We start from the raw sequence: 21,183 nt of genomic DNA, 5'->3' as shown, positions 1-21,183 counted from the left end.
GTGTGCCTTGGCACGTGCAGCCTGGGGCTGGGCTGCCTTCCCTCAGCCTGGGAACTGCAGGAATTGCAGCTCCCCTGCCCCTTCCAGAGCCACGCCAGCTGCATGGCCTGCAGCGGGAATGTTCCAGAATGTTCCACCGGCAGTGTCTCGTGTGCAGGTGCATAAAAGGGCAAGGTGATCGTGCATGGCTCTGGTTTTCTTTAGCCATGGAAAATTTGTCCCCTGTTTTTGGAATGATGTCATGTGGGGGTTGGTTTATGTGTTAGAGGTGCCAAGCACAGCCTGTGAGGGTCACAGAAATGAAATCTGAGAAATGGGCTCTGTTTAGAAGTGACCAAATATGTCAGTGAACTTCAGCACCAATTTGACAAATGCCACCTCAGAACACGTTTGGTTGCAGGTTTGCACACCTACAAAAGTGGCACTTTTTTCCCACTGGGTTTGTTTTACATGGGAGTATTTTTCATTTGATCTTCAAATACTTCTCTGTCAAACATTTATAAATAAAACCTGCTTCTTGCTAGTGGCTGTTCACCTGGCAACTGGCAGTCACTCTGCTTGTTCCTGCCTCTTACATCACCGCTGGGAACGTGTTTTTGTGAGCAAATATAATCCCAGGTGAAGTGCAGAGCAGACCTGTTCTTCAGTTCCTCCCGTTCATTTGGATCCCTCTGCAGACTAAGGGCAGCATCCCTTACAGGACTGAGCTTCAGGTACAGTTTGCATCCTGAGGGATTCTTTTCAGTGGTTGCGACTCTATTTGAGGATTTGTGAGTTTGTTTCCCATTGTTGTTTTTGCCAAGTTACGATTTAAAATGTGAATTGCACAGTGCTGTGTAAGCTGTGCTCGTGTATTTTTCGTGGTCTTCCTGCAAGGTGATGATTTTGAAAGTCCATTATTTACCCTCACTTGCTAGTTTTCTATACTTCAGGGTTATTGCAGGATTGTTCTTCAGTACTTCAGCTGCAAAATGGAGAAGGAGAAATGTTTAGGAACCTGTTCCCAAACTAGTACAGAAACTGTTTACATTTCTGTAACATTGTGATTCCTCTTCTTGGAAAGTGCACGTTAATTTTATCAGCCTTTCCCAGCAGCAATGTAAACTCCCAGCTGTTTTTCTAGACAATCTTTCCAGGGTGCAGTCTTTAGATTTCATGATGGAAAACATTTTGTTATTCGTACCAATGCAAATAATTCTCTGCCAGAAACTTCCTCCTGTGCCACTGCCTGTGCTCTGAGCAGAGAATTTTATAGTAATGAAGCAGCCCCTTCCCTCATCATCTGCATCTCTAAGCTTGGGACTTAAAAACAGGGCTGGTAGCCAGAGAAACAGCCGATCACAGAACTACACAGTGGCTGCAAAACTCTTGCAGGGAGGAACAAATAAAGTAACTGGAAAAAACTGACAGCTCCAGTCAAAAGGACTTGTTATTTAATGGGCACCAAAGCTAATCTGAAAACACATTTGTATGTGCTCAGAGTACTTTGTTTCTGGTGCCCATATGAATAGATTTTTCTTTTTTACATGAAGATTATTCAGTTTCCAGAGGAGAAAGGGAAAAGGAGAACCAATAATCTTATTGATTCTTCCCCAGTGAAGTTTAAGACATCACTGAAAAGTTTAAAAATAATTAAAAGTTAAGGCAATTGGCTACCTTTGGGGCGAGTGATAAACATCTGCCTGGAAGAATGAGCACATGGTTCTGTGCTTGAGAAATTGCTCTGTTCTGACCAAAACTTCATTTTGAACTGATTTCAGCAGTTCATGGGCTGGCACTGGAGCAGTTATTGTGAGATAACATTCCTGCTGGAGCAGGGTTTGGGTGGTGGATTGCTCTGAGCCCACCCAGCACAGCACAGGAGGGAAAACGCGGCCACAGAGTGCTGAGGGTTAAATACCAGCACTGGGGTTGAGTTGGTGCCTTCAGAACAAAAATCCTGGAACGTTTCTGGGGTAAGAGGCAGGATTTGCTGTCAGGATTTTCCTCCCTGGCACAGGAGCCCCAGGGCTGTGATGGAATGGGATTCCTGGGAGCTGAGGAACCTCCCCAGTTCCAGTGTTGCAACCTGGGGCTCCCAGTGCTGGTTGTAGTATTCTGTTCATTGGCAATTTTAAAATTAAATATTTTACAGGAAGCTCGTGCTCTAAGGCTGTGGAGGACACTCCCAGCAGAAATTCTGGATATTCTTTACTCTGGCATCCACGCTCCTGATATTTGCCTTCAAAACTTGCTGGGCAGGAAGTTTTCCTTTTGTTTGTTTAATTAGGTTTTCAGTTTGCTTTCCCTGTAATTCAGGAGCTTGCAAAAACTGACTCCAGCCAGGCAGGGATTTCACAAACTTGTTATTTTTACTCAGCAGATTCTCCCATGCCCTTTCTTGCATATTCTTGGAGCTGCATTATTTTTAGGTTGTTTCTCAAGCCCTGGAGTAGCAGAGCATTTGTAAATTACCATTCTTACAGCAACAAGTGTGTTTGTGGGGGAAATGCAGCAAGGGGTCACCCTATTGTAAATATTATGATATAGGTGTGGGGCTATTTTGCTGTTGAGTACAATCCCTGTAAGAGGCCCAGCCTCAAAAATAAACAAAGGTAAATGGTTTCAGATGTCTGATTGCAAGGACTGACTGATTTTTCCTAACTGGAAAGCACATTGTGATGAAATAGGCCGTGTGGACACCAGATTTGCTCCCTTGGGTAAAGCTTTGTTTTGGAGCCTTTTCTCCTTTGTGAAGGAAGGAAAACCACATTTTTCTCCCTTTTTTCTGTAGAGCATATCTGTATTCTGTTGGAATCCAAATACCACCATTTCCAGTAGTTTCTATTCCAATATATTTGGGGTGCAAGTGGCTATTTGTCTTAGGTCTTCACCTGCAGACACAAAAGCAAACTGCAATTGAAAGGTATCTAGCTCATAAAATACATTTCTGTAGTAGAGCTTCTGAATTCGAGTGTTTGACACCAGTTTTGCTGTTTGTCTGGTCTTGGTAACCAGCTGCCTTTCAGTGTGGATTTTATACATAAATGGGGTGGAAAGAATCTGCTAGTTAGTTTTTTTAACGAGAAAAAATAGTTTGTAGAGGTGACAAAAACTGAGAGTTTTTGCATAACTTTCTGAAGCGGTTCTATTGAGGGTATTTCTATTAATTCTGGTTGTATGGCACTAGCTGGGGAGCAGCTGAGGCAGGGGCTGTGTGTGTGACACGCAGAGGTGTGCTGGAAATGAACTCATTAACGAACGAATGGTCCCTGTGCAGGTGCTGTGAGTGCCTGAGGTGCTGTGGCAGGAGGGAGCCCAGGCCTCGAAGCGTCTGGCTCGGGCACCCAGAGAAGAGAGACCAGAGGTACCCTCGCAATGTCATCAACAACCAGAAGTACAACTTTTTTACCTTTCTCCCTGGGGTAAGCATGACTAAAGTTGCTTTTCATCGTCCCCCCACTGCTTTCCCCATTTTTCAGTGGTTTTACAGTAGATAAGTGCAGGATCTGGAGCTGGAAAAAACGATGGGGTTGTGTTTGGTGGAGTTGATGCCAAGGCTGCCTCAGGGCAGCAGCAAACCAGACACAGAAGTGTCCTCAGTGTCCAGGACTGCTTTAAAACTGCCCCAAGTCGGCATTTAGTCACTAGGAAAGCATGCAGAAATGTTTCTGGTGGTTATTTCAACATGCATAACATCCTCCCTCCTCTTGTTGTCTTTCTTTTTTTCCTAGGTGTTGTTTAACCAGTTCAAATACTTCTTCAACCTTTATTTCTTGCTCTTGGCCTGCTCTCAGTTCGTGGTTGAGATGAGGCTTGGTGCACTTTACACGTACTGGGTTCCTCTGGTAGGTCCTTCAAGGTTTATTTCTCCAAGAAAGTTTTGGTGTTTGACCAAATTTCTTGTGCTGCCTTTTCTGTGAGGTGTAAGTTTGCACCTTCAATCATATTTTTAACTTGTTTCCTGAGGCCTGTGCTGTGCATGTTGCAGGGTTTACCTTTCAGTGCAGTGAGATCCCTGGTAAAAGCCAGAAAGAAGTGAAGGGCAGCTTGGGGACACTGCTGTTAAAATTCTATTCGTTTTAAAGCCTGGATCTCCATGAATTCTCCATGAATGACATGTGAGATGACACAGTCAGCTGGAACATGTGGGAATATTTTGGGGTGATTATTTGAAGGCTCTTCAAACAGCTGAAACCTAAGCTGAAAATAGCTGATGCTTTTTTAGTTTTATTTTGGAAAGCAGGTAGGAATTTCTAGGTAAATGAATGAATGCATTTCATTGCCATATTAATTAATTAATTAGATCACACATTTAGATATGTGTAAGTACTAGAAACCTGCAGTTTCTAACATCACCTTGCTCCCTTCCTAAAGTTCCTTATTGACAGAGGTAATCAGTAGCTGGTTGCAGCTTTCAACACGAGTTGTAAAAAATTCATTTTCTGTGGTGCATGAGGAGTGTTTTAACTGTTTACTCTGAGCTAATAGTCTGTGCTAGAAACACGACTTTGTGATACCAAGCCCCTAAAGAATTGGCTTGCATTAATTAATTATTTTTTATGCAGTGAAGGATGTGATGCAGGCATTTCCTCATGGCAAGAGGAAATGAAATGACTGCTTGGATGTACAGAAGAGTAGGACTGAAGCCCTAATCAGGCAAACGTGTAATTAGACCATGAACAGAGCACATAAATATCTTCAGTGTTATTTGTGTAGGTGGAGTGTCTGTGTACATACCCATGAAGGCACATGCATCCTCTGTTTATCTGAATATATGAAAAGGGGCTTATACAGATTTCTGTGTACATTGCTATACAAAGAACTCTCCCAGATGAGTTGTGCTGGCTTCAGCGGCTCTGAGGTGCTGAGCACTGAGATTTGAGGGGTCTGCCTTACCCTGGACTTCTCACTCTCAGTTACTCAGCTGTGGGGTGAAATGAGATCTGGTGCTTGCATGCTCCAGGTAAACTCCACAGAGGGTTTTCTTGGGGATAAACTTTATAAAGATTTGCTTGGGGGAGTACCTTTACAAAGATGTGCCTGGGGAGAGCACCCTGATAAAACTGGAAAGTTTCTTAAGCAGCAAGTGTGTTTTCAAGCAGCTGGTGTGAGTTTGGTACTGGGGATGGCACGGCAGCGCATCTCAGTGCACCGATGCAGGAGCATCAGCTAGAGAAAGGAAATGCAGGTTGTTACGTTGGCACTGATAAATATGGCTGTTGTTGGAGGCAGATGTGATTCCTCCCTGACCCTTTGCTCCCTCTGTTTCCCCGTGCTGCTGGCAGGGGTTTGTGCTGGCTGTCACCGTGATCCGCGAGGCGGCCGAGGAGCTGCGCTGCTACATGAGGGACAAGGAGGTGAACTCGCAGATCTACAGCAAGCTCACAGCCAGAGGTCAGCCCCAGGCTGGGGGTGCAGCCCTGCTGACAGCCAGAGCCAGAGTTCAGGCCTGGGAGGGGCTCTGGGCTCCCCGGCACGTGGCTTTGTGGCCACGGAGCCCTGGCACGCGGGGGCTGCTCCTGGGGGGCGGCTCCTCAGCAGGCTCTGCTGGAGCTTGGGGTTTGCTGAGGGGTCATGGGATGGGCTGGGTGGGAAGGGACCCTAAAGATCACCCAGTGCCCCCTGCCATGGGCAGGGACACCTCCCACTGTCCCAGGCTGCTCCCAGCCCCAATGTCCAGCCTGTCCCCGGATCCAGAACAGCCCCAGCTGCTCTGGGCACCTGTGCCAGGGCATCACCACCCTACGGAGCCTAAAAAGACCCTAGAAACGATGAGGTGTGTGTTTGTCAGCAGCAGGTGGTGTAGTTCCTGAGGACTGGCAGGGTCAGCTCCTGCATTTTCCGTGTCCATCCCCTTGAGCTCCCCTGCAGCCCTGAGGAGTTTGGAGCCCAGGCTGGGCTCAGCTGAGCCTGACCCTGCCTGGCCATTGTTTCCAGCTGTGCTGTACCTAACAAAGACATTTAAATTCTCATTCGAACAATCCAGTGCTGCCTCACTATGGAGTTACTCCTAATACCATGACAAAGATGGTGAGGCCAGGGTTTTGTTTCAAAAAGGGAATGAACTGAATTTGAGCAAGTTTTGGTTCTTTTCCGTTTCCAATTTCTTAGTTATAAAAGTTTTTACCCCTGAATTAAGATGCGGTGATGTAGGTGTAGTAAAAAAAATGCTGCATTTGTAGGAATAAGGCTGTTTTTCAAATATAATTGCTTAAGGCTGGATATATTTCACATGCCAGGAGTTATGAGGCAACTCCAAACTGGGGAGTTTGAGTTTCTGAATATTAAATCCCCTTTTAATAACATGTTCTTAGTACAACACTTAAAATGCTTGGCAACCAACAAAAGCCTCATCCAAGAGGGGTGTACTACATCTATTTAAAGATATAAAAGAGTTGCCTTCTGGATTCTATTCAATGATCTATAAGGGGCCTGACCTCTCCTTTAGTTCTTTTCATATTGCTATTACGTTTCCCATGAATGATTTCCCTCCCCCCAGTCCTTTAACTTCTCTAATTTTTGTGAAAGAAGCCAAGGAGGATTGGCAGCTGGGCACTAGCTGAAAATCTCAAGCCACTGTATTTAACATGATTTTTTGTGCAGAAACAGGAATGAGACTGTAGTATAGTTTAGAGTAGGAAAAAACCATAGAAAATTATTTATGGTTGTCACATGCTTTGGGGGAGAAGAGTAATTTTCTGTCCCTCACTCAATCTCAGAACTTAATTTTTTGGGAGAGCTGATCATCTTTTCCACTGATTAAAACCTCAGCTCCTCTGGGAATTACCCACGAGCAGGGAAGGGCCTGGTGAGGCTGGGGATGGAAATTTGGGGGTTGATTTATCTCACCCCTTTGTACAGTCAGAGGAAGGAGCTGGGTTTTCGAGGGAGAGTGTCACCAGCTCAAAGGTAGAGGCAGCAAATACCAAAATAAATTTGGAACAGCTGATGTGAACAATTAATTTTCAGTGTAGCTGACAGTAGGACGGGGTTTTTACAGGCTGTTTCTTTTGTTGCTGCTCTTGAGCAGCACAGGTCATGCTGCAGGGGTTTGGCACAGCCCTGTGCTGAGACCTAATGACAAAAACCTCCACCCTAAACCTTTTTTATCTTTTTACCCAGATGATCCATTTATGTTCCAAAATGACAAAACCAGCAGACTTCTGGAAAGGTTTTTTTTTTATTTCGTGGAAATCTCTGCATTTAAAGGAGAGTTGTTTGGATTGTTATAAAAAATAATCAAATTTCAATCCCCTATTCATAAGCCACAAGCCTCCCTGTGTTCAGGGGTCTGTGTTCTGATCTGCTTGATGGAAAGCTCGAACTGTGCTTGCAAATTCCTGGCTTGTTTTTCTTCTCCTGCAGCCCCCCTCCCTGGGTAAAACTGCATAATAGAGAGAAACTCCACAGAAAAGTGGGAAGGGACCTCCTACTGAGGGGTGCTACTTAAGATACAGATCATTGGCATTTACCAGCCATAAAAAAACCAATATTTTCCCAAACTCTGCGAGTCCTGCCCCACAGCATAAGGCTACAAAAGCCAAAAGTTTGGTGAAGCACATCAAACAAACCCACCCCCCCCTCTTTTTTTTATGTTTTAGATGTATTTAACTTGTTTTGGTAAACCTCTGGCTTCATCTTTAATTCCAGAGTAAGTGTTTGGATCTGTACTTTAGTGCAGCTTTGCAGATCTATTGTGAAATTTTGACCTAAGTGCTCACAGGGCTAAAAAGGGAATCTTTTCTGGCTAATATTACTTGAAATTCAATGCTTTCTGGTACATCCATCGTGCTGCAAATTTGGTGATAATTTCAAAAACCATAGCTTAAATTGGAGCAAACTATTTGCATTTGATTATGTTTACTTTCTTGTCTTTAAGAAAGATAAATCAGGGCCCAGCAGAGAATGAAACAAATACCAGACAAGTTTTAACAATAGATTTATTTGAATGAGAGCTCAAGACTAGCTTTTTTTAAAAAGTGATAAACATCAACTTCTATTCTGATTAACTTAAGGAAGTACAAACTGGAAGTGATATAAATGCTGAATAAACCTGTGTGTATTTAGAGGATGCATTTCTAGTTGCACTTACAAAACCAGGAGTTTATAATTACAAAAATATTTAAATAGAGCAGTTGTGGGAAATGGAACAGTTGTGCTTATTAGCTGGTTTTAAACATGCATGAGAAAACATCTGATGTTTAGGTGGCAGTTTCCCCACAGAAAGAAAAGGGAATTACAGAATTCCCAAGATCAAAATAAAACTAATTCAAGTAAGTTCTTTATGGGAGTCCTGAGTCAAAGGAAACATCTGGTCCTGGGCCTTCTTAGCAGGACGTGTGTGCACACTGCAGAGATGTCACCCACGGGGGCCAGGGAGGCTGCAAAAGCAGAATTAGCTACCTAAAAAGGGCATCTCATTTATCCAGGAGCTATAAAAACGTGTGCTGCTTAGAAAGGTCCCCTCTTTGTTTTACCCTCCAACAACTGAGGTTGGGAGGGTTCCTGAGCAAGACAAATCTGCTCCAGCTGCTTTGGGTTTTCTCAAATTAGAAAAAATTTTACAGCAGATGATACTGTTTTCAGCATAATGATCCCAAAAGCCTTTTATGTACGTAATGATAGGAACTCATCACGTTACAGCTTTGTCCAGGCGTTAATTCTCTTTTGCAGAATGATTTTTTACCTTGTTAAGGAAAACCTGCCTGAACCCTGCAGGTAGCGCTGCTTCTGCTGACAGTCACCAGATAAATCCTTGTGATCTTGGAGAGAATACAGAAAATATGGTTAAACAAATCCACAGCTTTTCTGCACTTTGGGTCAGGAGTGGCTGTGCCTGTGTGGGGAGAGCACTCAGGCTTTTTCCCCCCCTTCCTTTGCGCAGGAGAATATTCAAAAGCACTTTTTGTTGCTTTGTGAATAACCGTATTAAAAGGGGAGGAAGAGATGTTATCTGTCAGACCCTTTTAGTGTCATAGTACCTAACTTTGTATAGCCCATACAGAAGACTGCCAGGGATGCTTTTTTTGATCCTCTTGGAGTGCAGCTTTTCTTTTCAAGCCCCAGCGTAATGGACTCTTAATCCCCGGTTTGCTTCCTGCCCCGGCAGAGATGTCTTTAGCCCAGCATTTGTTTTGTTTACCTTTTTTTTTTTTTAACCAAAAACCCTCACAAGGCAAACTTCAGAATCCATGAAAGACCTATGAGATATTTGTGAAATGGGCCATGACTGCTTATAATTTGTAGGAATAATTACAGCATGCAAGGAAGTCTGCATTTATTAGCAGCAGTGATGAAGCATGTTGTTAGGCACACAGTGTGTCACCAAAGCAGCAGGCTGCCCCAGCCCAGAATGGCTTTCATTGTTAATTTGGAGCAGAAACACTGAAGCATATCCTGAGAAGGATGCTAATGAAGGGACTGCCAGTAGTAAAATCCCAGTGACCTTTGTGCTTTGTGCTAATTTCTATTCCCCCTCCCTTCCCCCTCCTGCTTTCCCCTGAGCTGCTATCTGGCCAGTTAGCCCGTGAATTTTGAGGTACAGTAGGAGTGTTGTCCGTGCCAGGGTGAGCTCCACGTGCCTCCCCCACTTCCACTCAAATCACAGCAGATTAAAGAGGCTTTTGTTGAAATATAACAGACACGTGGAGGCAGGGTTCAAATTAACTGATTATAAATCACTAGTTAGTCTGAGAAGCCAAATCTAGAGCTGGCTAATGATTTGAAATTACTGGCCAATTGTTAAATTAATCCCCTGTTTTAAAGCAACTGGGAAATGTTTGACAGCTGCACAGGAATAAATATTTACATGATTTCTGTAGGACCTGTTCCCTGCTTGTTTGGCCAGTCCTGCAAGAGGCAAAGGAGAGGTGGCAGAGCTGAGCCAGAGACTGGAGCTGCAGCAGGGCAGGAAATGAGGCTGGACTTTGGAAGGACCCATTGTACTTCCAGCTTCCAGGCCTTGGCTTGAGAGTCGAGCTTTGCATTTCCAGGCGCCTGAGGAAAAGGAGTTGGATTTGATGGTTCCCTGCTGTAACTTTCTGTTCTTGCTCTGACACCTGCCTGATGCTGAAAGTGTTTTTGAATTCATGAGTTAGGCAGTACCAAAAGGAATTTAAGGAGTTGTTTCAGACTTATGACTAGGGCTTTCTGCAGCCAGGGCTGGTGTCTGGAGCTGTTACAGGAGGGGCTTCAGCCCTTTTTGGGAGAGCCACCCCTTAGTGGGGATAGTGGGCTCAGAAGTCTTTCCAGGGCAGCATTGCCCAGTTCCTGTGGTGGAAACGTTTCCCATTTTCAGCCCCATAGTGCAGGGGAAGGGAGGGGAGGAGCAGCACAAAGCACCCCAGAGCCTGTCCTGCTCTGCTCTAACACCAACACCTTTGCTTTGCAGGGACTGTCAAGGTGAAGAGCTCTAACATACAAGTGGGTGACCTCATCATTGTGGAAAAGGTTTGCCCTTATATTCATATTTCCTGTGTAAAGCTGTGGGTTTTTTTTTTGTTTTGTTTTGTTTTTTTGGTTTTTTTTGGTTTTTTTGGTTTTTGCAAAACCATAGAAAATGAGATCTTTTGAGTTCCTACTTACTTTACAACGGGCTTAGAATATCAGATGTTGAACACAAGTTTAAATATTTAATCACTTTACAGTGTTCCCTCACCTCACCAATAACATCATTATCTTTACAAATGAGGGCAAATATGTAGGTAGGCCTATAGCCTATTTTTTTACTTATAGTATAGCAAGATAAGGAGCTTCCCTATCCTTTCTGTGACTGTTGGACACAGGTTAAATACCTGGCACAAATGCAGCACCCAGGTGTTTCTTTGGGTATAAGCATTGCAGTTTTGGGAGACCCAGTGACCCATTTGTAGATACTGGTATATACAGGTATATTTCCCCCTTTGTACAACTTTTAATGTGGTTTTTTAAAATCCTCTGATTTTATGTTTTTCTCACCCACTCTCTGCAAGCAGCTGTGACCTCTAAAACAATTAGTATGAAAATACTTAGTACAAAATGAGAAACTTGGTAGCTGCAGATTCCTGATACAACCTTTCTGCTAACATGGGACTCCTCGAAAGGAAACCAGCACTAGTTTAAGATTTCTTCATACTTCTAGAATTACTCTCCAGCCCTTTTGTAAACCTAACCCTTGGGTCTGGTCAGTGGGAGCTGGCACCAGTTATTATCGTGCACTTGGAATTCTGCAGGGAAGCGAGTTCAGGATTCAAAGCAAACTGAATCCCAGGCTCCAGGCTGACAAAGGAATCCTCTTTGTGCCTCTGCTGCTCTGGGGAAGGCGCTGCACACGCGTGCAGGGCTGCCTGCACAATAATGGCCTTTCTTCTCCCCCCAGAACCAGAGGGTCCCTGCTGACATGATCTTCCTGAGGACGTCGGAGAAGAATGGTAAACATCTGGAACCAATTGTCAAAATAGCCATTAACCTTTCACTGGTTGTTTGGAGAAAATTGTCTTTTGGAAATGTGAAAGAAATAGATAATAGTAAAATTTTAGAGAGAGGGGGAACTGAAGTGGTTTTATGGACCACCACTTCTCAGAATGTTATACTCTAGTTTTGTTTGCTAATCAAAGAATGTAGGGGTTGAGTTCAGGGTAAATGAATCTGGTTGCATTTTAGATATATTTACTTACTGTTCAGGCTTGCTTTTTTAAGTGTGGGGTAAGGAAATGTTTGATCAGAAGGATTAGAAAACAGATTTATGGGAATATTTCAAGTGTCTTTTAAAAAGTGTAGCACAGAGAATTCTGTCCTAGTGGAGGGAAAGGAATGTGGTGCAGGAACGTCACCGTTCCATTATTAACAAATGTAAATCAGACCGTGTTTCCAGAGAAGGAAGGATGTGGGTGTCCTAGAGGGGAAGTTAACCCCTGTAGGTGTGCCTAGGACAGAGGTGGCAGGATCCTGACTGCTGTTCCCATCCCCAGGGTCGTGCTTCCTGCGCACGGACCAGCTGGACGGGGAGACCGACTGGAAGCTGCGGCTGCCCGTCACCTGCACCCAGCGCCTGCCCACGGCCTCTGTGAGCACCTGCCTGGCACTCTGGGCTTGGGAGCTTGGACAGGCTTTCCCTGAAAACCTGGGGTTGCTGCAGCCCTGTTTTCAGGCTGTGGTTTCTTTCCTGGGGCACAGACAAGTCCCAGGAGTCTCTCAGGTGTCACGCCAGGAAATCCCCTGCTGCCCCAGGTGTGTTTTCTGGGGGACTCCTGGGCTGCAGTAGGCATCAATTCTAAACCATGCCAAGTAACTCTTGGAGCAGTATTCTGGTAAACCTCCTGTACATTATAAGCTGTGCCTGGCTGATAGGGCTGATGGATGTGTCTGTTTGATAGGACCTGCTACAGATCCGCTCCTACGTCTACGCAGAAGAACCCAACATTGACATACACAACTTCGTGGGGACCTTCACCAGGGTGAGTCTGCTGGCAGGGCCTGAAATCAACCAGGGTTTATGAAAATTCTCCATCCTATCAGAAATCCCTGTGCCAGCTCACTCAGCATCCCTCCCCAAACACCTCTGTGGACTCCTCTCATCCTCTGCTCTTTTCCATTACTGACAAGTTTGTTTATTTTTCTCTTTTTCTCATTGTAGGAGGACAGTGACCCTCCAGTAAATGAAAGTTTAAGCATAGAAAACACCCTGTGGGCCAGCACAGTGATTGCATCAGGTAAGGTGGAGACCCATGTTAAATTGTTTTTAAGGGAATATGTTAACAATTTTTAAAGGTATTTCTGTGATGGAATAATAATTCTGTCAGTTGGAGAAATTAGCAGTTGGAATGAGGTTTCCCCCTTGTCCTAACACCTCTGGGGAGCTGAGCTGACATCTAATTGCCTCTTGGACATTCCTAGATGAGAAAGAAGTGGAGTGGCCTTTGGGGCCCTTCTTTAGCATCTAGGAGCAGAATAGCACTTAATTGCTCTGCACATTGACATCCTAATCTGTAACAGAAATGGTGTCAAATGGATTCTGGGAACAGAAGCTGAGATGAAAGATTTCCAGGTAAGTGCTGCCATTGAGTTTGTCCTATACACTCTTAAGAAAGGAAAGAAAATCAAGTCTTAGACAGATTTTGACTCATATGTACGATAAACTCCCGAGGCCTGAGATTAATCAATGCCCCCTGTAGAGGCTTGTCAAAGTAAAAGCCTTGTTCCTCTCCTGCCCAGTGTGTTTGCTGGGCAGTAGCTGGAGGAGAGTGGAATTCTGGAGTCCAGCTCTGGAGTTAAACTTGTCAAATGGAGAGACTTGACAGTGCATTTGCAAATATAATTTCAAAGGGTTTATGCAATTGAGTCTGTTTGAAATGGCCATAAACCAACTAGAAACACTCCTTTTTCACAGATCAATGTGTTTTCAAGCTTCTTCTAGTCCTGGCAGGTGCTTCCTCTCATTTTGACTGACTTATCAATACAGTACTGGGTTTTGTTTCTCCTGTGGTAATAACAAATAGCATCTTGTAGGTTATTTCTGTAAGGAGAAAATGTGGATATTATTTTTCTTCTGCTGTCGGGTTGTGGTGCCATCTCACTGTAAGATGGAGCAGAGCAATGTATCTTTCTCCATCTGCTGCAGGAGGGCTGGGTCTGACTCTGACTGTTTGCAGTGGATTTGGAGTAGCTGTGCCATCTGCTGATCTGAATTGTGATGATCTTACCACCATCTGCCATCTGGCTCCAAGGATTTGTTGTTGTTTTGGGGGGTGTTTTTTTAAAGGAATTTTTCTCAGCATATTTTTAGAAACCACCTCTCTTGAATCAGCCTTATTTAAAAATAAGTCACCTGCAGCTTGTTAAAACTCTGATCATTATTGAGAGCAGGGGAACAGTAGAGTATAAAGTAGCACTGTATTGGCAGTAGTGCTTTTTTTAGAGTTGGTTTTCTCCATTTTTACGGACTCCTAACTCTGGGCAATAGCAGCTTTTAAACTGTTGATGGTAGACAGCTTTTTCTTCATGGCTCTTTGCAAAGTCTTTAAGAGAAAACCCATAGAAAGCCTGCATTTTATGGTGAATTATGTTTCTGCAAGGAGAAAATTGAGGACTTTATTGCTCTCAGCTCTTTAGCAACTGTGGGACAGAGCATTCAAATTCACTGATGGGCTCCCAGCAGCTCCATCTGTTCCAGGAAGGTAGGAGTTGGTATGATTCACTTTGTGGTAGGAACAGTATTTAGAAAAACACTTAAAGTAAATTGTAGATTTTAAAATAAGGTAATTCTTTCCTTGAGCTCTGGAATTAATTAGATTTGTTCTGATTGTTTCAGCCTTTACCAGTAAATAATCCTAGCCCAGAGCTGGTTTAATTTGGACACACAATGAAGGTTTGGTGGAAGGGAGCACCAAAGTGGGATTCCAAGTGGTGGGAGGAAATCCAAGAAATCCTCCATCACCACCAACTTTTATTTATAGTCTGGAGAGACAAGTGGATCAAAAGGGGGTCAGGGAAGGTAGAGCAGAGCTGGCTGCTCTTCCCATGAGCTGATGGAGTCTGTGATGCTGCATCAAGTCCAACCCTGAGACTGAATTACTGCCTGGGAGGATGTTTCCTGTTCCAGTCCATGTTTTCATAGGTGTTGTGTTGCAGATACCACCTTTCTGAATTTCTGGTTGCTTCTGAAATTAGCCTGCTGAAAATGCTCTCCAGCTGAGGAGTATTTTTATGGAGAAAACCTTTGTGTGTGCAGGTACTGTGGTGGGAGTTGTCCTCTACACGGGAAGGGAGCTGCGCAGTGTGATGAACACCTCCAACCCCAGAAGTAAGGTATGGTGAAGAAACAGGTTTGTAATAAATAACAAGGGTCAGAAACAGATCATTTTTTAAAAGAAGATCCTTCCAAATAACTCTATGTACACACTAGGGAAAACCTCATAGGAATAATTCATATTTTCCAGCCTGTGATTTAAGATGGCTACCAGAACAGAAGCTATTTCTCCTGATTTTTTTCATCCTATTATACATATGTCATGACACCTTTTTAAGGCTGTCAAACATTGTTTTATATTTTTATAATGAGACAGTCCCTGTTAGAATAGAAAAGCTTCTTTTGCTGCATTCTTCCATTGTAGCAAAGCTAAGACGTGGTGCAGGGATGTTTACACAGCTTTTGGCAGCGTGAGCCCTCTCACACCTCTGCATCCTCTGCTGAGCTTCTGAGGGATGGAAATCTCATGTCATAAGCTGGCAAGAGTATTGATTATAAATTTAAATATGTTTGTGGTGTTTTAAAAGAAGAGAAGCTGACTAGTGGGAATGGCTCTTTGGATGGAGTGGCAGCTCACTTCCTTTGTGAATATTGCACTGAGCTGACACCTTCATCTGTGTGCCTGAAATCTCTCTCTCCTGCTGTCCTAGATTGGCCTCTTTGATTTGGAGGTGAACTGTCTCACCAAGATCCTGTTTGGGGCTCTGGTGGTGGTGTCCCTGGTCATGGTGGCCCTCCAGCACTTTGCAGGCCGTTGGTACCTGCAGATCATCAGGTTCCTGCTGCTGTTCTCAAACATCATTCCCATCAGGTGAGGGGACAGCTGGGAATGCTCCCAGCACAGCACTGCCTGCTCGGGCACCTGAGCTCTTACCTGCTCCTCATTGCACAGCTCAGCCAGGCCAGAAGTAGAAATGAAGTTAAAACAGAAGAATTGCTTTGTAGTTTCTGTTGAATTTGTTCAATTTATTAACCCATTCACTGGCTCAGGCTGTGGAGTAGGCATTTAAATTCCCTTCTCTGTGTTTGGAATACCTGGTTACTGTGATTAGAACAGAGTAAAAAATGGAAAAGGAGGGTGTTTTATACAGAATGTAGGGGAATGCATTTAGAGGGCAATGAAACTTGGATATTGAATTGTACTGTATTAGAAAGTAGATTAGTAACTTACTTTGGGTGCAGGACTGGGATTCATTTCAGTTCCATTTTTAATCACCTCTCTGGTATCCATCACTGTCCTTACTCTGTCCACCTTCCCCTCAAATCATATCTGCTCTTCTCATTCAATTTTGCCATCTGTCTTTGAATGACAGTGTAATTACATTGGCCATCAGAGCACTGACTTTGAACAAACTTCTCCTGAAACTCTCCTTTGGCACTCAGGTTCACTGTGGAACTCGTTGTCCTTTCATTGCACTGTGGCAGTTCACAAGGATTTTTTCCAAAGTTTACCTGGTGATAATTTTTATTTTCCTTTTTCTCTTTCCTCCTGTGCAGTTTACGTGTGAACCTGGACATGGGGAAGATTGTGTACAGCTGGGTGATTCGCAGAGATTCCAAAATCCCTGGCACTGTGGTTCGGTCCAGCACCATCCCTGAGCAGCTGGGGAGGATTTCCTATTTGCTTACAGACAAAACAGGTACTGATGCAGAAAATACAGCTTTGAGTCATGGCATGTTGTTTGGATTCTGTTATGGTTTTGGCCAGGAAAAGAGGATAATGTGAGATTTCTTTGGACTGGAAGAAATATGCATTTCCTGTTACTTTGACAATATGATTTAATCAGATTTTGCAAAAAAAGTTGTGCTTTTTTTTTGTTCTGAATGTGCTGTAAGTAAGGTAGGACAGGAATATTGTACTACTTGAATGAATACTTAAAGCACGCTATTACAACAAAAGCTGAGGGTAAAAATAAAATTAAAATCAAGTTTTTAGAGCTGGTCTTCAAAGCCAGGTTAAGATAACTTATATATAAAGGCAGAAGCTGTCTGCTGCTGCCCTTACACTTTTGAAGCTGAGCTTGAATTGAAGGCCTGAGCTGTGATAAAAAGCTTGGTCTGACATAAAATCCTGGTCCCACTGAAGTAGTTTCCAATTTTTTTTGGTTCCAGTGGGACCAGAACTGTGCCTGCAGCTCCTGCTGGCATTGACTGTGGGGTGAATCTCACTGTTATTTATACACCCCCACTTCCCAGGAGAATGAGCCCTCAGGTCTGTTGATTTTGGGTTTTTTGCCAGCCCTGGCTGTGCTGGGAGCGGTGCAGGGATGGGTTCAGCTGCTGGCCCACATTCAGGTTTCTGTGCTGGAGGCACAGCAGGGACAGCAGGTGTGCTGGGCAGGGGGGTGTTGATCCCACTCCATGGTGCTGTTTTCCCAGGGACTCTCACCCAGAACGAGATGGTTTTCAAGAGGCTCCACCTGGGAACGGTGGCGTACGGCCTGGACTCCATGGACGAGGTGCAGAGCCACATATTCAGCATTTACACGCAGGTACAACCAGCTGCATCCCCTGGCTCCCTGTGCCCGAAATTCCACATCACTGGGCCAATGGGGAATTCATGTGGTAGGGATCTGCTTATGAGCTGCTTTTGGGAAAGCATGAAGGTCCCTGGATGCTTAATTCATAAATAATGTCATGATTGCTTGTTATGTTCTGTGGGTTGTTTCACATCACGTGCAAGTGTGTCCTGCTGCTGAGGTCTGAGTCTAAAATAACTTTTATTTAGATATCCAGCTATCTCTTTTCTTTCTCCTTCCTAGCATTTAGTTCTTGTCTTGTGTTGAGACCCTTAAATGACAGAACTGTATTAAAAAACCAAAACCAACAAAACAAAAAACCCCCAAATCACAAACCCCCAGACTTCAGCTTTATTTGCCTTCATTTTATACCGAATCTCTAGAGAAAACTTGACTACTGATTAATTATTTACCAAAGTGCCCAGTATTTGTCAGGAACATTTGGGTGACTGACTAGTCCAGTGTGTGAGCAGTGACTGAGTGCACTTCAGCTCAGGGTTTGCTGTTGGATTTTGGCAGCAGTGCTGATGAGCAGTGATACTAAATTTGAAGATATTATGGGTCCTAATCACTAGTGTGAAAAATAACATGTGGAATTACCCTGGTAATGGATATATGTCTCATAAAACTTCCATAATTACCAAGTGAGATTCCTTATAATGAGAAGCATTTGCTGGCAATGATTCATTTTGAACTGTAGTTCTTATTCTTTGCTCTTATTTTTACCATGTTGTGGCCCTTTGACCTGGAAGTGAAACTTTTGTCCTCTTGACACTAAAGGTTAACAGAGCAGGAAACTGGATCACTGTGTGTCCCTTCTTCAACTGGGATAATTTAGTAATTGTGCAATTATCTGAAGACTCCCATTCTGATACTAAAAATAGTATTAAAAAATAAATGAATGTAATTAAGATTTTCTAGCTCCATACCAGTCATCTGTTTTGTGTTTTCACAAATTATATTCTCTTGCACATGAAACCCAAGTGACTCTAAATTTCTCAATTTGGTCCTTTGTGGAGTAAAAAAGTGATTTCGCTGAGTCTTTTGAGGCTGGTGTGTCCCTTTTGGTGGATTTGCAGCAAAGGGGCTTTTTCTTGGTGTACTGTCCCAAAACTGAAATCTGTTGGGGCCCTTCAGGAGCAATGCTGCAGGAGCTGCACTGGGGTGTTCCCAGGGGACACTGAGGGGCCTGAGTGAGGGGATGGTATAGCAATGCTGCGAGGGCCCTACGAAGGAGGAATGATGAGGAGGACTCCATTGATACCAGAAGGCTAATTAATTACTTTATTATACTATATTATTCTATACATCTAAAACTGAATCTGCCAAACACTCAACCCTGCACATACTGCCCAGAATCTTGTGACTGTCACCCAACAGTCCCAACACACACACTCTTGGCCTTGGTAGGCCAAGGAAACAAAACACCATGACTTTGGGTAAACAATCTCCATGTTGCGTTCTACTTTTTGCACAAACACAGGCACAGCAAATGATAAGAATTGTGTTTCCTTTCTCTGAGGTTCAGAGAATGTGAATCCCAGAAATATTTTTGGGAAGAATTGTGCCTTGCTTCTCTCTGTGAAGAGAAACGTGGGGCTGCAGGGTGGGGAGAGCATGCCTGGTCTGTGGGGACACGGGCCTGCACGGTCCATACAAAGAACCCAAATGCCATTTTTCCCCTCAGTAAGAGCATGCCTCGTGTGTGGGGACATGGGCCTGTACAAATGGAACCCAAATGTAATTTTTCCCCTCAGTAAGAGCATGCCTGGTCTGTGGGGACAGGGGCCTGTGCAGTCCCTACAAACTGATCCCAAATGTCATTTTTCCCCCCAGTAAGAGCGTGTTGTGTGTCCCCCAGCAGGCGCAGGACCCCCCGGCCGTGAAGGGGCTGTCCCTGGCCACCAAGGTGCGGCGCAGCATGAGCAGCCGCGTGCACGAGGCCGTCAAGGCCATCGCGCTGTGCCACAACGTCACCCCCGTCTACGAGAGCAACGGCGTCACCGACCAGGCCGAGGCCGAGCGCCACTACGAGGACTCCTGCAGGGTGTACCAGGCCTCCAGCCCCGACGAGGTCAGTCTGAGCGCCCCTGTGACCCTGCTGGCTGCAAAAACCCCGTGGTTCCTTGGGGAAGGGTTGGGGTTAGTGAAGGGATAATATTGTAATGTGTTTGTTGGTCTGATAAGCTGGGAATGGGCTGTAAGTGCCCTCTCGGCTGTTCTGCCTCTCTGCCTGAAGCTCCAGACTGGTATCCGGCTGTTCTGGCAGCCTCTGCAGCACAGAATTTTGTCCCTGTTTCTGCACATTTTATCCTGGGTGTATTTTTCATTTCAACTCTGGAAATACCTTTGACCAGTTTTGGTAAATTATGAGCAATCTTATCTTGTCTGAGGGAGGACAGCTTATGGAAGAGGGTTGGAATGCTCCCTCAGCTCAGCTCTGCGAGGTGTGTGACCTTCCAGACCAGGGAAAAGCTGGGAATCACTGTAACCATGGCACATCCCACGTGCAGGTGGGCAGATCCAGTGCCCGGGTTAATTCTGGGGACGGGGTGAAGTGCACAGGTTTATTGGAGAGCAAAGCTGGGCCCTGCCATTCTCTGCCAGCACCCAGGGCTGTGCAGGTGGCACAGTGGGGAGAAGCTTTGGAGCTCTCCAGACATTCACTGGAGACTTTTACTGAGCATTTGGGAGATCAGGTTCAATTCAGTATTTACAGTTTAAGTGCTGTTGGCCACCCCCTGCAAAATCTAGGAAATGTCATTATAGTGTTGTTTCCTTCTGTGACAAAGACAGGAGGAATAAAATGTGGTTTCATATATTGGTTATGCTTCTTGGATACACCTTTTAGTGCAACAAAAGTAACACATTTTGCTTTCTATCAATATGTACAATTACATTTGCTCTGTGCTGGAGAGACACTGAAGTTTGAGTTTTCCCCTGAGAATCCCACTGACAGTGAGATCAAATCACCCTTTTGACTACATTCAAAGGGCTCTTCCATGTACTGCCTCAGACAAACCAGCTTTGCCTCTGATAATAACCTTCCCACCTTTGCCATTGGAAGAGAAACTGGCTTGCCTCATTGCCAGAGAAATGCTTTGTATAGAATTCAATGCACTTGTTGGAAGCCCAGCTGAGTGAGGATTTTGGGGCTGTTGTGCTGCTGAAAGACTGGCACAGAGCTGGTTTGCACATTTACATACATTCAAAATATTCCCTATAGTGTTTTTCTCCCAAAGCAGGCAATTCAGTTGTTTCATATGTGTTTATATTATTCATTTTCTTCTGTGCATCATCCAAAGGCTGCATTTCTGCCGTGCCCCCCGCATGGCTGGGCTGGGTGAGGTGCCAGCAGCACCTCCTCCCTGGGCAGGGTGTGCGTGTCCTGTCCCACGTGGCTGGGGCAGGGTTGCTCTCCCCTGAAGAGGCAGCATACAGAAAGCAACTGCCTTTGCACTGAAACGAGTTCTGAATGATTTCCAGATGGTCATTTTTGTGATCTGCATCTAAGTTTTTTTTTTCCTCCTAAAGCATTTACAGGCTATTTTTCCACAGATTTCTGTTTATTTACATATATATTGTGGTATATGGTGAAGTCAGTGATTTTTCTTTTACTTTTACTCTTTATACTGTTCTGTCTTTAAAATATTTACACAGCAATTTGTCTGAAATACCCAGGGGATATTGTTTATTTGTTTTACTATAGCATGATAACTAATCCTTCCAAGATTATTGTTTAAATTCTTTTTTCCTTTCCTTAGTAGAGAATTACAGCAGGTTCAGAAATCAGATATGCTTTGCTGCACTGAGGAAATCTTGTCTGTAGGTCTTGGATATACAAATATTATTTAGCCGTGCTCTGTATGTCATCCTAGATGGTACAAAATGCAGGAGCTACACAAGTGGAGCCCTTGAGAAGGGAGTAATGCTGTTAAATAACATTCCCTGTAGGGG

The 21,183-nt window shown here is 44.2% G+C and overlaps 1 protein-coding gene across 2 annotated transcripts in view; it reads left to right on the top strand.

Moving 5' to 3' along the window:
* Nucleotides 1-21,183, top strand: part of ATP9A (ATPase phospholipid transporting 9A (putative)) — a 47,083-nt gene that overhangs the window by 2,732 nt on the left and 23,168 nt on the right. Inside the window, exons 2-14 of one of the 2 annotated variants that reach the window (XM_030963283.1) lie at nucleotides 3,260-3,404; nucleotides 3,714-3,827; nucleotides 5,268-5,376; nucleotides 10,373-10,431; nucleotides 11,339-11,390; nucleotides 11,931-12,025; nucleotides 12,336-12,416; nucleotides 12,596-12,671; nucleotides 14,690-14,766; nucleotides 15,358-15,518; nucleotides 16,205-16,347; nucleotides 17,087-17,199; nucleotides 19,091-19,300. In XM_030963283.1, coding sequence (XP_030819143.1) covers nucleotides 3,260-3,404; nucleotides 3,714-3,827; nucleotides 5,268-5,376; nucleotides 10,373-10,431; nucleotides 11,339-11,390; nucleotides 11,931-12,025; nucleotides 12,336-12,416; nucleotides 12,596-12,671; nucleotides 14,690-14,766; nucleotides 15,358-15,518; nucleotides 16,205-16,347; nucleotides 17,087-17,199; nucleotides 19,091-19,300 — 1,435 coding nt within the window. Of the gene's footprint in view, nucleotides 1-3,259; nucleotides 3,405-3,713; nucleotides 3,828-5,267; nucleotides 5,377-10,372; nucleotides 10,432-11,338; nucleotides 11,391-11,930; nucleotides 12,026-12,335; nucleotides 12,417-12,595; nucleotides 12,672-14,689; nucleotides 14,767-15,357; nucleotides 15,519-16,204; nucleotides 16,348-17,086; nucleotides 17,200-19,087; nucleotides 19,301-21,183 lie in introns of both variants that reach the window. The other variant, XM_030963282.1, reaches the window with a different exon arrangement.

The sequence above is a fragment of the Camarhynchus parvulus genome, chromosome 20, assembly GCF_901933205.1.
Source record: "Camarhynchus parvulus chromosome 20, STF_HiC, whole genome shotgun sequence".
NCBI classification, from domain to species: domain Eukaryota; kingdom Metazoa; phylum Chordata; class Aves; order Passeriformes; family Thraupidae; genus Camarhynchus; species Camarhynchus parvulus.
Note: the sequence above shows the minus strand (reverse complement) of the source record. Positions and strands in the feature narration are given on the sequence as shown.